Source organism: Abrus precatorius, unplaced genomic scaffold, assembly GCF_003935025.1.
Source record: "Abrus precatorius isolate BTA unplaced genomic scaffold, Abrus_2018 Scaffold10, whole genome shotgun sequence".
Taxonomy (NCBI): domain Eukaryota; kingdom Viridiplantae; phylum Streptophyta; class Magnoliopsida; order Fabales; family Fabaceae; genus Abrus; species Abrus precatorius.
Window position 1 is genome coordinate 325,193 of NW_020874292.1, and position 17,107 is coordinate 342,299.

Sequence of the window (17,107 nt, forward strand, 5' to 3'; positions counted from 1 at the left end):
CATAGTTCTAATTTATACACGACAGGAACAATGTACATAATTTAAAAAAAAAATAGAATTTTTTTCTATTTCTCAAAAAAAAATTCTACTTTCTCTAAAACATGATAGACCTAATCATCTAAACCAAACTAACCTAACGGATAATTAGTTAAAATCAAACCAAAAACTTTTAATTAAATTGAACAAATTTTTTTACTTAAACTCGAACTGACATAGTCGATCTTATAATAATTTCTCTTATAAAATAGAAAAAGTAATAATTTATCTTATTATAAAACAGAGAACTCTTTTGTTTTTTTTTTTTTGGGGTCAACGTGCAATGGAGAACTGTAGAATCGGTTTGTTCACTTTGTTGGGCTTGAGTCCCTATTGAATGTAAGGAAGAATCGGAAAGCTAAGGGAAAACAAATGTCATTATCGAGGTTATTGAGATTCCACCACTTTCTCCCACTCACTCCAACTCCAACTCTAACTCTCTTGTCATCTTCTTCTTCTTCTTCTTCCTCCTCCTCCTCCTCACTACCTTTGACCAGACACAGATCAACACTCCTCACGAGAGCATCGGCAACAACAGATAGTAATAATAATAATATGGTGAAAGCAATAAGAGTTCACGAACTGGGTGGCCCTGAGGTTAGGACTCTTTCTTCTCGCTTATTCATTTCTTCTTATTCTTTTTCGTTGTTTAATTGACGCGTGACATCACAGGTTCTCAAGTGGGAGGATGTCGAAATCGGAGAGCCAAAGGAGGGAGAGGTCCGCGTCAGAAACCAAGCCATTGGGATTAATTTCATTGATGTCTACTATCGCAAAGGGGTTTACAAAGCCCCCTCTTTACCCTTCACCCCAGGCCAGTCTCTTTCTTATTCTTTGCTATTTCATTCTTCTCAATCTCTAAACCCCACCCTTTGTTTTATAATTTCCAACCTAAACGTATCTATTTATTGATTATCACATTTGTTACTATCTATTCAAGTTAAGTTGATTCCATTATTATTATTTGGCACTGGCAGGTATGGAAGCTGTTGGGGTTGTGACTGCTGTGGGTGATGGACTCACTGGGAGGCAGGTTGGAGATGTGGTAGCTTATGCGGGTCAACCAATGGGCTCATATGCTGAAGAACAGATTCTTCCTGCAAATAAAGTAGTTCCTGTTCCTCCCTCCATTGATCCGCCTGTTGCAGCATCCATCATGCTCAAGGGCATGACCGCTCATTTTTTGCTTCGACGTTGTTTCAAGGTATGTTTCTATCATGTATAGTGTAATCATCATAGCTCAAGGATGTTAGAATGAATGTTTATATCTCTAACATATGTTACATAAGATCCTTGGGATTTGGGCCTGAAATGTTTATATCGCTTTACAGGTTGAACCAGGTCACACCATCCTAGTTCATGCAGCAGCTGGTGGAGTTGGATCCCTCTTGTGCCAGTGGGCAAATGCTCTTGGTGCAACTGTTATAGGAACTGTATCCAATAAAGACAAAGCAGCTCAAGCCAAGGAGGATGGCTGCCATCATGTTATAATCTATAAAGAAGAGGATTTTGTTGCTCGTGTCAATGAAATTACATCAGGCAATGGAGTTGAAGTAGTCTATGATTCTGTAGGAAAAGACACGTTTGAGGTACTACCTATTTTATGCTATACTGCTACGTCCAAATGAAATTTCAAAATCAGATGGTTGGGTACTTGAGTGGAAAAATAATATTATTTTGTCATGCATGGCAGTATCCATCAGAGGTTTATTTTCTGATTCCTTATGTGCTCCTTTATGATAACTGAGTATCTAGAAATGTAGTTAGATTTATAAATCAGTTAACCCTTTGTTGATCATTATTGATAAAAATAAAAACATTAACGAATGACAACTAGATCCTAGATACAGAACTCTAAAGTGCTGATGGTTCCTCATCCACATATGAATTCATAGATCCTAGTTAAGAACGCTACATTAAACTTTTTTCTAGTTTAGAAATTAATCCATGTTGCTGCATCCTATTAGCATGTGTTCTTTCAACAAGTTTGAAAGACATTAAGGTGTGAAAATAAGGACTGCATTTGTCTAGACTCATTACAATACTTAATACTAATGGCTAAACCCAAAGGGCAAGAATTGATAGGCTAGCCGTTTTAATGGATGCCAGCCCTGAAGTTCAGATATTATTGTCTGATTAATATGATGTGGTAGCAAACTTAGCAGCTTACTACACTGATGAAGATCAAACTGCCTTCTGCCTTATGAATGCTTTCTTTGTCCGGTTTTTAGTTTCAATTTATAAAACAAACTTGGGGTTACGATATTTCAGTGATGTAGCTATTCTCTATAAAATTTAAGAGTACCGTGAGGAAAAAGTTATTAAGGAGGTATTCTCAACTCTAATTTGAACAGGGATCTTTGGCATGCTTGAAGCTTAGGGGCTACATGGTAAATTTTGGGCAGTCATCAGGCACACCTGATCCAGTTCCATTGTCTTCCCTGGCTGCAAAATCCCTGTTCTTGACAAGGCCCAGCTTAATGCAATATGTTGTCACTCGGGATGAGCTATTGGAGGCTGCTGGGGAATTGTTTGCTAATATTGCTTCTGGTGTCTTAAAGGTGCGGGTTAATCATTCTTACCCATTGTCTGAAGCAGCAAAAGCACATGAAGATCTCGAGAATCGCAAGACCTCAGGATCTGTTGTGTTGATACCTTAAGGCTATCAGTCGTTTGTAGGTGTTAAACACCGAGTCTTTGTTTGATTCCTCTTGAAAAGAACTATGGATCTTGAATGCTATTGCAAATGTATATTTTTCGTCATAAGTCTATTGCACTTGAATAATGATAATGATTTTTCTGTTGACTTTTTTTTGGTCAAATAGTACTCTTCTCATGTTATCTTGTTTGGTACTTTACTAGTTGTATTGTTGTCTTCTTTTTTCTTATGATTTTTCATTTCCTGCTTTGAGCCATTAAATCCGCGTGTCGTTTTTACTTTATTATACAATTACACTGTTATTCACGCAATGAGGTGGCTGTAGCTCGTCTTTGGAAATCGAATCTCATACCTTTTGTGAGATGGTTCCTTCAGTTAATTTGACAGTTGGAAGTTTGGACAGCGTTTTGTATTGCAAACAAACATGTGGCGTTAGTTGCTAGTTAGTTAACCCTAGCCTCGTTTCAATGCTCTGATTCCTAGCTCTTGGAGGTTTATGAGTGGCGAACCCGTTAATGCAAAGGTTGAAGTCAGCATTGGTGCTATTTTCTCCTCCCCTTTATAAACCAATTAACATCGAGAGCCAAAATATTAAAACAATTTAATTAACCTTGAGGTAACAAAGAAGGTTTTGTTGAACCTAATGGAGGAAGTAAAGGAAAAGTTGATATGCAACAAATAGAGAAATATCAGCTACTTAAATGAAAAGGATTTATTTTTTTTAACTGTCAATGCGTGGAGCTGTGTGTTCTCGAGAATATTTTCCATGTTAATACAACAATGAAAGCTTGGAAAATTTTGGTCAAAATATATGAATGTGCTGACCCTATCAAACGAATGAGGTTGCAAGGATTAAAATGTCTGTCTAAGTTGATGGAGCAAGGAAGAGATGAAACCATTCATGATTATTTCTCATGAATAGACAACCTCGTCAATGATATGAAAAATAGCGGTGAAGAAATAAAGGACAAAGAAGTCATAGAGAAAATTATACATATGCTTTAACTTGTTTTAATTTGCAGTAGCAACCATTGAAAAGGTAAATGATCTCACCACAATGAATCTAAATGATTTGCTAGTATTTTTAGAGCCACGTGAGATGTAGATGAATAAAAGGTTAAGTGGTACAAGTGAGCAAGCATTAAAAACTTAAACAAATATGATAAATGCAGGACCTATGTAAAGAAGGGAAGAACCACTTTCAAAGAAGTTAGAATTTCAAAGGAAGAGGAAAGAATCTTCAATGGTTGAGAATGTCGTGATAAAGTATTGAATATTAAAGAAAGTCATGGTCAAATTGTTGAAAATGAAGAAGGTATGAGATGGTGCTTACAACAAGTCATGCAGTAGCTAATAAAAATGACAACTAGTGGTTGTTAGATAGAAGGTACAGTAATCATTTAAGTGGAAAAAAAAACTATTTTTTGACTTAGATGAGAATTACTACACCTCAATCAAACTTGGTAACAATTCAAAACTTGAAGTCTTGAAAAAGGGAAAGATTGCCATTACATTAGAAGATGGATTTTTAAATTACATTTATAATGTATTCTATGAACTCGGTATAAATCAAAATCTCTAAATTGTTGGCCAACTTGTTGAAAAAGGATATGATTTAAAATTTAATAGAAAAAGTTACATCATAGATGATGCTAAGATAAGCTTGATAGCGAAGACAAACTTGTCAATGAATCGTCTATTTCCAATGAACATTAAGTATGACATTGATTTATGTTGCAATTGTTGATGATAATTGGCTTTGGCACATGGCTTAAAACATTTCAACTTTAAAAGTATTAAGTTTCTTACAAATAAAAAAAATGGGTTACTGACTTGCTTGTTATCCAAGCTCCTTATCAAATGTGTGAAGCTTGTATAGTAAGCAAGAAGCATTGAGATCTTTTTCCTTAAAGACATGTTTGGAGAGTTACAAAACTACTTGAGCTGGTGCACTCCGATTTATGTTATGTGGAAGTTTCATCCAATAGAAGTAATAAATATTTTATTGCTTCCATTAATAACTTCAGTAGGAAGATGTGAATTTATTTTTTAAAATATAAATTTAATGTTTGTGATACACTTAAAAGTTTTATGGTGTATGTTGAAAGGCAAGATGATTATACTTTGAAAACCTTAAGAACTAATAGAGAGGCATAGTATATTATTTGTGATGATTTCTTAAGGAAATATGGTGTTAAACATCAAATGACGGTCAAATATACTCAACAAAATAGAATGACATAAAAGAAAGAATAGAATAATCATAGTTAGAGTAAGAAATATATTCTATTGCAAGAAATTATCCAAAAATAAAACAACCATCTAGTCTTCCACGTGTCCTTGTTAAAGAAATGTAAAGATAATCATAAGGAAGCTTACCTATCACTTCCTCAACTTACAGATGAGTTCAGTCCTATAGCTCAACCTAGCAAGGTTCTATATTCCAAAATTATCATGTGCGAAGGTCAACACATTTTTTAGATCTTGATACAACATAATGGATTAGATTCAACCAAGGCCACAGGAGAAGACATTAATGTTATCAACAGAGATTACCCAAATTTCAACCTTGAGAACAAGGTTCTTCTTATGGATGAGGAAATGTTATGGGAATAAAAGAGTAAGGGATACGAAACTTGATCTATGTGAGGCACATGTAGGAAAAGGTAAGGAAAATAAGGTGATTCGTAAAAATGCATGCACAAGAATGGCCAATCAGAAGTTGAGGAAATTTGTATGGTAAATGAAGTTTATAATAAAGATAGAGAAAAGGGAAATGATGGGGAAATTTTGGTAGAACCTCTCTCTTCTTTTTTTGGACCTTCGAGGAATATTTCTGCTACTAATATTTTTCTTTCTCTATACTTACTTCATTGATTCAATGTTAACCTTCATTCCTTTGTAAGAAACCATTGTATTACTATATCACAATACTATATAAAGATTTTCTTTCCATTTTTATACTTTCAAATTTTTATTGTCGTGAGCTATTTAAATTGACTTAGTTAAATTTGTAACCCTTCTTTTAAAGGATCACTTAAATGGTAAATGTATAATAATAAATTACTATAAAATTTTTAACCATTAAATTTTAGTATTTTATTTTTTTTATCACATCAATTGTTAGTTTTTGGAGAAGCATCATCCATCTTTTTTTTCTGGAAAAGATGGGGAGGACTTTAGAATCCATCGATGAAAACATGCTTAGTTGCAATTTTTTATAGAGATAATATTGCTTGAGTTAAAAAAAGATAGAGAAATATTATTTTTACAATAGTTATTTTGATAAATTAGAGAAATAAAAAAAAAAGACAACTAAATGATAAGATAGATGATGTGATGATGAGAGATAAATTTTTTGTTGCAACATAAATTTATTTTACAAATTTATTGTAAAATATTATAACTATCATATTATGGTTTTTATTTATTTTGGCTGAGGTGGGTAGATAATGACTGTGTGTGTGAAGGAGATGACTTAGAACATCTCCAATGGTGGTAATAAACTAAGTTGCTCGAATTTTATTTTAATAATTTTTATTTTTGTCTTATAAATTAAGAATTTTCTTCCCCAAATTTAAACCGACTTTGAATCCCGAGTTTGAAAGGGAATTGCGTATGGTCGGACGAGAGTGAGTTCCATAAGATCTTCTTGTTGCTGTTGGTGTCACTACGTTCTTCACTCATGGAAGAGAAGAGGGACTTAAATGCAGTTTTATAACTTGCGAGTACTAATTAAAAAAATTACTAGTGAGGACTAAATAGCAACAAAACTTTAACAAGCACACATGCTAAAAGGCATGCTCAAGTATATATGTCTCTCCGCAACATTCAAAATGTGAGTTTGAGTTCATATTCATATAACTACGCTACTGCCAGTGAGGATTAGGTTTTCATCATTTTCACCCGAAAATGCCAAAGCGCAGAACCAAGAAAACCGCTAAAGCAAGCGAATCAATACCGAACCCTCAGCCTCAATTCATCGACCTCGAAATTCAAGGTTACATCAGCATTTCTCTTTTTCTCTTCAATTTTTCTTTTCATGAGATTCCAAAGCATTTGAATCGAATTGAATTCGGATGCAGCAATGGAGCGACAAATCGCAGCCATTAGAGCGGTTCGTGACGTGGAGATCGAGCACTTGCTCACCGAGTTACGATTGCTTCGCTCTTGCTTCGACCAGGAACAACTCCAGAAACCCCTCTTTCAGGTCTTCCAAGAAACCCTACCTAACCTCTCTCTCGTCAATGACGAGAGCAACAACAAACTCGATGTCAAATGGAGAGAGAAAGAGAGCTGCGCCGATGGATTAGACGTCCACGCTTCTTTGCTCCAACGGTTGTCCATTGCCTCCATCCCCCGCTTCCCTGGTTTTGAATATTCCACCAATACAGGTAGGTACTCTTTATTATCTTACAAAAAGTATTGTTTATGTAACATTGTTAATTTTAATTTTATAACTTTTTATTTAAAAATATATCATGTAATATTCTATAATATCATTATATAATATAAATTGAATCGGATACATTGCTTAATAAATTTTCATAAAATATGCGAGATTGATAAGCTCTTATTAATTAGATCAATTTTGCAATTTTTTATAAAAAATATTAATAAATATTTTATTATATCACTTTATTTTAACGGACAATATATTTTTAAAATATAAAAAATATTAAATTTTGAATAACATACCTGTAAATGTATAAATTGTATGAAATTTGATATATATAATCATAAACATAATGTAAGACGCTTTAATGGATGGGTTTGTTAATCTTATATTCTATAAAAAGTTATTAAATTGTATAAGTGTTTAAATTTAATATATAATATTAACAGATCTCCATTCATATAAATTAGCGTTATATAATGTCATTATTAATTAAAATATTAAAAATATCATTATAGAATGATATAAAATAAACTTTATCTCACACAAAATGATAAAATTATAATATTTAAAATGTATTTAGTAAAAATATATTTTATGTATATGTATGTAGTCGCGGAACGAGCAGTATAATATTGATCTCTATCCATTTTATGAACATGCGGGTATCTTTGCAGGTATCCAAATATTTTAGAATAGTTGCTTAAGTAATATTTATCTAGTTAATAGGAATTATTTTTAAAAAATTTAATACTTAAAAGAATTAAAACTAAAAAAAAAAAAAAGAGAAATAAAGTTAAATTTAATCATATTTATGGTAACAGAAATCATTTAGATCTTATCTTATTCTTATGCGTTTACTGTAGTAAAACCTGACCTGTGTTTATAATTAACAGTAGTTACTTCTTTGGTCGCAGGGAGAATGAGCTTTATTGGTGCTGATAACTTGCATCTCAAGGACATTGTATGTTCTCTTTCCACTTTGATTAGCTATTTTATTCTCGGATACCTTTTGCAGAATGATAAAGCACTGCTGAAAATATTGCACATAAGATCATTATGTCATCAATTCAAAAACATAAATGGAGACTGATAGGTGTAGGCCAGTTATCACAAGAGTCTATGAGAGGAAGAATAGGAGGAAAGTAGAGAATAATAGCCCTGTACAGCCGTAACTAAATAATTATAGTCTTATAAATACCGAGCAACATACTATAAATAGGATGAAATTGTGTAAGTGAGCATCTCTTCTGTAAAAATTGAGTGGTGGGAGAGACATTGGAGCTCTCAAATCTTCCAGGGACAGTTATTGCACATGCATTCCTTGTAATATAATTGATTCAGTTACCTACTTGTCTGGATTAATTCAGACAATTCTTGAATAGGCTTCTTCCCTATTCTTGTTAGTTTCTGATTCCAGTGTTTATCAAGACCTGAGTTATTTTGAAGTTACCACCGGCCTTCTTTAGTCGTTGTAGATTATGCAAGGTCTTGTGACAGAAAGAGGGTAGCCATATAACTCTTGCTCATCCATTTTTAATTTTGTAACTAACAAGATCTGAAATATTGGTAAATTGAAAAGATCAGTTTTTGGATCTTTTTACGATTAAATGTCTATTATGTATAGGTTTTGGAAGAGCCATCTGAAACTCAGACACTGGCAATGCAAGAAGGTCTTCAGACTCCTGGTGTACGAATCATCCTGCTATTTCATTGTTCATTTTAGTGAAATATTGAATCTGGTATTTGTTGCCAAGGAAAACCAGGTGGGTTTTAACTCGTAAACTAATGGCTGAAGTGATTAATTTGGCTTTTTCTGCATTTTGCAGGTAAGTAGTCAGAGGTTGTCTGTTGGAATGACACCCAAAACACTTAGGCTGCCCAAACCTGGCGAGATGCTTCTCTCCGTCCACGGATCACCTTTAGGTGTTTACAAGGAAAATAACATGGAAGCCATACATGGTATGAAAAATGTTTGAGTGACAAATTAAAACTAGTTTTCTGTATCATTTTCATGGTATTTATTGGTTTCCATATTGCGTAAAAAGCGGGGGTAAGTGGTGACACCACCTTAATGCTTCCCTTATTGAGTATGGATTTCTGTTCTTCCACAGCTACTGAAATACTCAAATAGATCTAGTTCTTACATCTATTTTGATGTGCAGAATCAGAGGAGGGTTGAATTCCGTTGTCCTCCAAGAACAAGCTATACAAGTCTTTATAAGCACGGAGCAATACCATTTCCATCATCACTGTAGAAGAGGGTTACCTGAAAATTAGTGGTGCTTTGTTATTATTCATTTAGATCAGACTAAATGCAAGCATTGATTTTGGCCTTCCAGCTTTCCCAAAATTTGGAATGGGATGCAGTTGGAACTTGGAATGGAAAAAATCCTGAAGGGTTGTCTGATTACTGTTGTGTTTTGTATATTGTTTGTAATTATAGAACAATTTGATTTCAACCTTAATTCGTGCCTTCTCACAGTTGAAAATATGGGCAGTTACGGTTTCAACTTGGGGGTGATAAACTCTACTTGGTTCCATTCCATCAAATCCATGCTCAGTTAAGATAATAAAGTTTGGGTTAGTAACAAATCTGATATAAATAACATGATCAACTTAAATTATTTAAATTATTTTTGAGTCAGACTCACATTTGACATCCTGATATAATATCAGAACTTTGATAAAAATAAATTAAAATATTGTGACCCAAGTTATGCTCATTTTTTAGGATGAGAAAACAAACCAAATTTTCAACTGCGAGCTTTTTCTTAACTAACATTAAAATTTATTATGTCGAAAAATATTTATTAAAACGTTAGTAATAGATATATTTTGCATAATATTTTCACGTCATAATGTTATATTGCATAAAAAATTTCACTTTCATTATACAACCTTTAATTTTTAAATAGTAAAAATGCAATTGTAAAGATAATTTAAGTTATAAGCTCAAATTTTTGCCATTTATATCGTGTTAGTATAAGAGAAATATTATTAATACACTTTTCTAAATACACTCGCTATTATCATTTAAAATTTATTAAAAAATATACAAACTATGCAGATTATACTTCTTACTTAATAATTTTCACTCGTATTTTTTATTATTTTTACTAAATTTTAATTAATAATTAAAATAAATAGTGTACTAAAAAGTCTTATCATTTTACATATATTTACTCTACGTTACTAGTTAAATAATATTGGAAGTTTAAGTTTTAAGGTTGACACAATTTAATATTTGTTTTTTTTCATAAAATTATTCACAAAAAACATGAATACAATGCTCACAAGCATTTTTTTTTTCTGTATTTAAATCCACACTATATGTTACTATACATTATATAAGTAATATTTTAAATTTTAAATTGTTTTTATTTTTTTTATTAATTATAACTTTAGCATCTAAATATGGTGATTTGTTTAACTATAGTTAAATTAAATCTTATTATGTTAAATGACTGGTGCGAGTTTCTTAAATTATGCATTGAGATATTTAAAATTTGAATTGTTGAAAAAAAATTAAAAATTATAAAACTAATGAAAATCCTTCATAAATTACATTTTAATATAATCAAGATATCGTATTTTAAAGAGGAAAAAATTAAATTAAATTTTGGCCATTTTCATAATTTTAGTTTTAACAAATTATTTTAATTTAAGCAAATTTACTTCTTTACTTATTTTGCTTTTGCTTGAGCGAAGTTATTTCTTCCATAATTATGTTTGCGCCAAAACTTATCCTCTACTTGTTGGCTTTCGACATCAGTAGTACACTTGATCAGATTGGACGGACACACTATTTGCAGCTTCCACTCCCACCCTCTTCAATTAGAGACAACTTTCACCGCTAAAACTTAACTTTGACATCATCAACAGCTATGGTGAAAGCGATGAGAGTTCATGATCTTGGTGGCCCTCAGGTCACTTTCACTTCTGCTTCTTACCCTTTTTATTTTTTCTCATATAACAATCTAAAAATCATCATTTGAAACTGAATTGTTATGCTTTTCCTTTCTTAATTGGATTGATGTGACATGACAGGTTCTGAAGCGGGAGGATGTGGAAATTGGAGAACCAAAAGAAGGCGAAGTCCGTGTGAGAAACAAAGCGATTGGGGTTAATTTCGTTGATATCTACTTCAGGAAAGGAGTTTATAAAGCCCCCTCTTTACCCTTCACTCCAGGTTCACTATTTTTATTCACTTCTATTCTACCATAACATTCCTTCCTTCCCTTAGTACTCGTCGAGATACTTTTTATAAAGCACTTCTAGAAGCTTTTAGTTGTCCTTTTTATAAGGCTCTGTATAGTTTCTATGATACATTTATTATATTTCTTGTGCTTGTGGGAAAAAAAAAGTGGTAGAGGAAAGTTGAATTCTTGAGTCCAATTACTGCATGCAGCAATGTACTAAGGACTTCTTAGCTTGATCTATATCTTAGTTGTTGGTAGTTTCATCATAGAAGAGAATTCGGTTATGGATGGTTTTACTTCCTATTGGCTGTAACCCTTCTTTGACAGCTAAGTTGATAACAAAAGGGTATCAATCATGTATTGAAATGTTTTCCCCTGATAATGTGGTAGGTGTGGAGGCTGTTGGGGAGGTGACTGCTGTGGGTGTTGGAGTCGCTGATAGGCAGGTTGGAGATGTTGTAGCTTATGCAGGTCGACCATTGGGGTCATATGCTGAAGAGCAGATTCTTCCTGCAAATATAGTAGTTCCTGTCCCGCCCTCAATTGACCCTATTATTGGGTCATCTATCATGTCCAAGGGCATGACAACTCGTTTTTTGCTTAAACGTTGTTTCAAGGTGGGTGTTTATGTTGTGTAGTGTAGTCATTATTGCTGAAGCAGGCCATTTTGCTTTTACCTTTTGTTTTGTTTAAATACTCTTCTGCATAAAGTATATTTTTAGGGAAAGAAATCCCCTTTCTTCACTAGGGGAGATTCAGTATATACTCACTTTGGAAAAGATGAATCACTTCTCTAAAGAGAAAGAAGATGTCTGTGTTTGTCTAATCTGTCTACCTATAGTAAATTAGTAATGCTCTAAATACTCTACACCAAGTCATTAAGAGGTCCTTAGATTAGTTATGTATGTGACAAGTTTGGTTCATATAATTTATATGTTCCAAGTTGAGGGAGAGTGTTGAAAATGTATAATTATAGTAATATTGTAAATAGGGAAGTTAATACCTTTGTAATTACATTATTAGGTAACTGTATATTTTGTTATTTATTTTGTATATTAATGATTCTTATTATAAATGCATGCTCCGTTGTATATTAATCATTCTGTCTGTTGTTCCTCTTTGTTCTCAACAATATTATTTAGTTATAGTTATTTGGTCCTGTTATTTCATATGTATGTCTTTGAACTTAGGCTGGCATTGTCTATATTGAGTGTCCATAGATTACTGGGTCTGGAACATTGCCTACTGTTTTATTGGGTCAAGTTCCAATTCTATTTTCCTTCCATCTGGATTTTTGTTTTCTTTTTCCCCTTGTATTTTTAATGTACATGCTTTGTGCAGGATATTCAGCCTTAGTTCTCCAAGTCACATGCTCATTCTATTAAGTGTCTTGCTTGGTTACTCCTATCATAAAAAGGAGATATAAGCCTCTCAAATGATTCTCCATCCATTTCTATCTCTTTGTCACAAGATTTGACTCTAGATCTTCCAATTGCCATTAGAAAAAGTAAACATCCTTGTGTTACTCATCATCCCGTTGTGCTTTTTATTCATTATAAGCATCGTTTCCTTTTGCCAACCTTCCACAATACCTAGATCTATTTTTATGCTCTGGCTGATTGTGGATGGTGACATGCCATGGGTGAGGAAATCTTAGATGCTCTAGAACAAAATTAGACATGGGACCTTGCTTCTCTCTGTTTTGGCAAACATGCTACTGGGTTTTATGCTAAAGGGAGTTCTACTCAATGATGTCAAAGCCGTTTAAGTATGCACAATAAGCTTTCACCTGAAATGGAGGAGAATAAAGTGTTATGAAGAAGATAAGTGAAGTCAAATGCAAAAGTTAATGAATTAAAGATATTCCTCATTTATTTTGATTGTCTCCTTCGTGTGTGTGATGTCCCAAGTAGAGCACCAAATAACACTGTTGCAGCTAGCAGAAGTGTGACATTTGCCTTTACCATATCTGGTTACATTATCTATTTGCTAACATGTCATTTTTTATCCTAAAACCAATGCATTTCCCTTAATTTTACCTGAGCTTGATGCTAAATATAAACTATTATATCCATCACTTTACAGGTTGAACCTGGTCATACGATTCTTGTACATGCGGCAGCTGGTGGTGTTGGATCCTTATTGTGCCAGTGGGCAAATACTCTTGGCGCAACTGTTATTGGAACTGTATCCAATAAAGAAAAGGCAGCACAAGCAAAGGAGGATGGCTGCCATCATATCATAATCTATACAGAAGAGGACTTTGTTGCTCGTGTCCATGAAATCACATCAGGCAATGGAGTTGAAGTAGTGTATGATTCTGTTGGAAAGGATACTTTTGAGGTAGTTCCTTGTTATATTATTTGTATTCTATGTTACACCTAAATGGAATTTCAAAATCAGATAACTGGGCACATGAATGGGAAAAGGAAATATTGTGTCTTGCATGACTGTATCCATCAGAAATTGTTTATTTTCTAATAATGTGCTCCTCCTCTTTTTGATAATTGAGTATCCATAAATTCCAGTTGATCGTATGTTGATCATTACTTAAAACTAAACCATCCAATAGATCCTAAGATAAAGAATTCTACAGTTATTGTTGTTCCCAATCTACAAATGAGTTCCTAAACCCTATTAAAGAAAAAGCTCTAGATTAAATTATTTCCTGATGTAGAAATGAATTTGTAGTGCTGCATCCTATTAGCATTTGTTTTCTCGTTCAGTTTACTTGACATGCAATGATGTGGATTGTGGAAGTAAATATTGGTATTTGGCAAAATATTAGTTACAATGCTTACTACATTAATGGGTAAACTCACAGGGCAAAAGTTGATTGCTATATATTCTAACCAATAGATTTGAGGCCCTGAAGTTGAAGGATTACTGTCTGATTAAACACCATATAGAAGCATACTTAGCAGCTTCACTGATTATGACCACCACACTGATATCTGCCTGGTTGCACCATTTTTTGTTAGCATGTGTGGTTTCAATTGAAATATTCAAGTTTGGGTTTCTATATCTATTCAAGTGAACGATGTTTCTATTGTATCATTTCAAAGTCCTTAACGAGGTATGTGTTGTGATTTGAACAGGGATCTTTGGCATGCTTGAAGCTTAGGGGCTACATGGTTAGTTTTGGGCAGTCATCAGGTACACCTGATCCAGTTCCATTAGCTTCCCTGGCTACAAAATCCTTGTTCTTGACAAGGCCCAGCTTAATGCATTATAATGTCACTCGGGATGAGCTGTTGGAGGCTGCTGAAGAAGTGTTTGCTAATGTTGTTTATGGTGTCTTGAAGGTGCGGGTTAATCATACTTACCCATTGTCTGAGGCAGCAAAAGCACACGAAGACCTCGAGAATCGCAAGACCACAGGCTCTATTGTGTTGATACCTTAAATTAACGCTTTCAATTTGTATGTATCATGTTAAACACAACACCAAGTTCCTGTTTGATTCCTGTTGAAAGGAACTATGCTTTGTGAATGCTATAGCTAATGTATGTTAGTGAAAAACAAACGTCTTCGTGCTTTATAAAGAATTGATTTTTCTTATTTCACGAACACGATATTCAACCATATGACTTTGATTTTTGGTTGATCAGTACCTTTCTCATGTTGTCCTTTTCCCTACTCTAGTGGTAGTCTAGTTATTTTTTTCTTGCGATTTTTTATATACTCCCTTCTGCCACAAAAACTACCGTTTTGAAAAATTACAAATATATAAAGTTTAAAAATAACCATTTTATTTAAAAAATCTATATTTTTATAATTTACCCAAAAAAGACTCATATTTCTTTAATTTTAAAAAAAAATCCCTGCCCCTTCCCTTTTTATAAAAGGTAGCGGCACCTGAGTATATAAAAAAAGACAAAATTCTTTTGACGTTGGGACAAAAGAGGGAATAATTTATAAAGATGGCAGTTAAGTTGGACTCGGGTTTCAAGCACGTCAGTTGAATAATATTTAAAGTTTATAATTTATATATAAATAAAGAATATTAATATTTGGATTAAAAATAATAAAGTGCGACAAATTATGACATAATAGCATGCCATACACCAATATAGCGGCGGAAGTGAAAGTCCAAGTTTGCCCCTGACGCAGATCTGCGTTGCTTGATGTGCACGCTCTCTTCCATCCTCCATTGATACATCGCTTTTCTCCAGAAAAAGGGAAAATGCTGAAAGTTCCAGAGCACCAAGTGGCGGGACACAAGGCCAAGGACGGTGCTCTGGGCCCCCTCGTAGATGGTTCTGGAAAGTTCTACAAGCCTCTCCAAAACGGCAATCGCGGCTCCACCGAGCTCACCTTTTACTCCTCCCTCTCTGCCCACCCCTCCATCCCTCTCTCCTTCTTCCCCGCGTTTCACGGCACTCAGGTCGTTCAAGCCTCCGATGGATCTGGCCTCCACTCCCACCTCGTTCTCCAAGACCTCCTTTCCGATTACACTCTACCCTCCGTCATCGACATTAAGATCGGTTCCCGAACCTGGTACCCCCAAGCCTCCCAAGACTACATAACCAAGTGCCTCGTCAAGGACCGAACCTCCTCCTCCCTCCCCTTGGGTTTCCGAATCTCTGGACTCAAGGACTCCCTCACGCGCTGGGAACCCCATCGCAATTCCCTCTTTGCTCTCTCTGCAGACGCCGTTACGCTGCTTCTTAAGCGTTTCGCTTCTTCTAACGCTGACGATTCCGCTTCCGATCCCGATTGCGTTTTCGCCAACGAGGTTTACGGCGTCGTTTTGGAACGCCTGTTGGAGCTCAAGAAGTGGTTCGAGGTTCAGACTCTGTATCACTTCTATTCGTGCTCGCTTTTGCTGATTTACGAGAAGGGAGCGACCAAGGGGAAAGGTTTCGATCCCATGGTCAAACTCGTTGATTTTGCTCACGTCGTCGATTCCAACGGTGCCATTGATCATAACTTCTTGGGTGGACTCTGTTCTTTTATCAAGTTCGTTAAGGATGTTCTTGCGGATCAGAATCCTCGTGATATCGGTAATTGCATTTCTAAGGTTCAGCCAGAATGAGTGTGACTGTATGAAGGAGACTGTAATTCCATCGCGTTGCCGATGAACCCTAATTATGTTCTGATAACTCAGCATGCTTCGTTGCTTTCTTTTTTCTTTGTCTTATAAGACACTTTGTCGTGCAGTTTTGCAATTTAATTGCTTTGATCGTGAAAGGGTCCGAATGTTTGTTGTGGAGTCATTTTTTATATTCAACTGTTCTTATTTTGTTTTTTTTTTAAATAGCACTTTTGGATTTTTTATTCCGTTTTGTTTACTTTAGTGTTATGGCTGACTTTAAGCGTTAAAGTAAACTTTTGTTGAAAAATAATTTTTTTATTACATTAGCGATATAAAAGTATACAACTACTTTTTTTAATAAAAATTTAAACAAAATTTAGGTACAGTTTTACTTTTTAGCTTTAATTGCATAAATTGTGGAAGAACTCTAATTTTAATTAGAGAATAATATCAAAAGTATACTGAATCTGAATTTTGTTCTGCACATTTTCTACTTTTAAATTCTTAAAACTTTAGGAGTGTTGTTAAGGAAGCTATTATTTCTTTTACGTTTGATTTATTTTTAGCTTAGTGTAGATTATGGTTTGGTTGGTGAAAGGTGATTAGTTGACAGACAAGCTTGCAAGATCTTTAACTTGCCTCTTATCTGTTTGTGTATGCTCTATATCTCTAATGCTATCTTTCGGTAAGCTAGGTTTTTGTGAGAATTCATTTCAAGAGAGTTTAGAACTCTTTGCAATGTTTAAGATAAATATCTAGTTAATTTGTATTTTATTTG

The 17,107-nt window shown here is 34.1% G+C and overlaps 3 protein-coding genes across 6 annotated transcripts; all 3 read left to right on the forward strand.

The window, feature by feature from the left end:
* The first annotated feature begins 305 nt into the window (after window positions 1–305).
* LOC113869956 (quinone oxidoreductase 1) lies at window positions 306–14,715 on the forward strand. Of its 3 annotated transcripts, XM_027506538.1 has the most exons (6): window positions 10,842–10,885; window positions 10,933–11,020; window positions 11,142–11,283; window positions 11,684–11,910; window positions 13,379–13,636; window positions 14,392–14,715. In XM_027506538.1, exons 2-6 carry the CDS (start codon window positions 10,979–10,981, stop codon window positions 14,695–14,697), a joined length of 975 nt encoding a protein of 324 aa, XP_027362339.1. In that variant the 5' UTR covers window positions 10,842–10,885; window positions 10,933–10,978; the 3' UTR covers window positions 14,698–14,715. The 3 variants fall into 3 exon arrangements, with proteins under 3 accessions (XP_027362332.1, XP_027362326.1, XP_027362339.1); XM_027506531.1 differs by lacking the exons at window positions 10,842–10,885; window positions 10,933–11,020; window positions 11,142–11,283; ... (1 more) ...; window positions 13,379–13,636; window positions 14,392–14,715 and adding exons at window positions 306–633; window positions 709–850; window positions 1,014–1,240; window positions 1,368–1,625; window positions 2,391–2,869; XM_027506525.1 differs by lacking the exons at window positions 10,842–10,885; window positions 10,933–11,020 and adding an exon at window positions 403–633.
* On the forward strand, window positions 6,536–9,606 carry LOC113869969. 2 transcript variants are annotated; one of them, XM_027506550.1, is made up of 6 exons: window positions 6,536–6,695; window positions 6,781–7,089; window positions 8,009–8,055; window positions 8,719–8,781; window positions 8,921–9,053; window positions 9,257–9,606. In XM_027506550.1, exons 1-6 carry the CDS (start codon window positions 6,608–6,610, stop codon window positions 9,271–9,273), a joined length of 657 nt encoding a protein of 218 aa, XP_027362351.1. In that variant the 5' UTR covers window positions 6,536–6,607; the 3' UTR covers window positions 9,274–9,606. The 2 variants fall into 2 exon arrangements, with proteins under 2 accessions (XP_027362351.1, XP_027362360.1); XM_027506559.1 differs by having other exon boundaries at window positions 6,555–6,695; window positions 6,781–7,078; window positions 8,004–8,055.
* Window positions 14,716–15,453: 738 nt separating the features above from the next.
* LOC113852757 (inositol polyphosphate multikinase beta-like) lies at window positions 15,454–16,418 on the forward strand. Its single transcript, XM_027483124.1, has one exon. It carries the CDS (start codon window positions 15,478–15,480, stop codon window positions 16,327–16,329), a length of 852 nt encoding a protein of 283 aa, XP_027338925.1. The 5' UTR covers window positions 15,454–15,477; the 3' UTR covers window positions 16,330–16,418.
* Window positions 16,419–17,107: the final 689 nt, after the last annotated feature.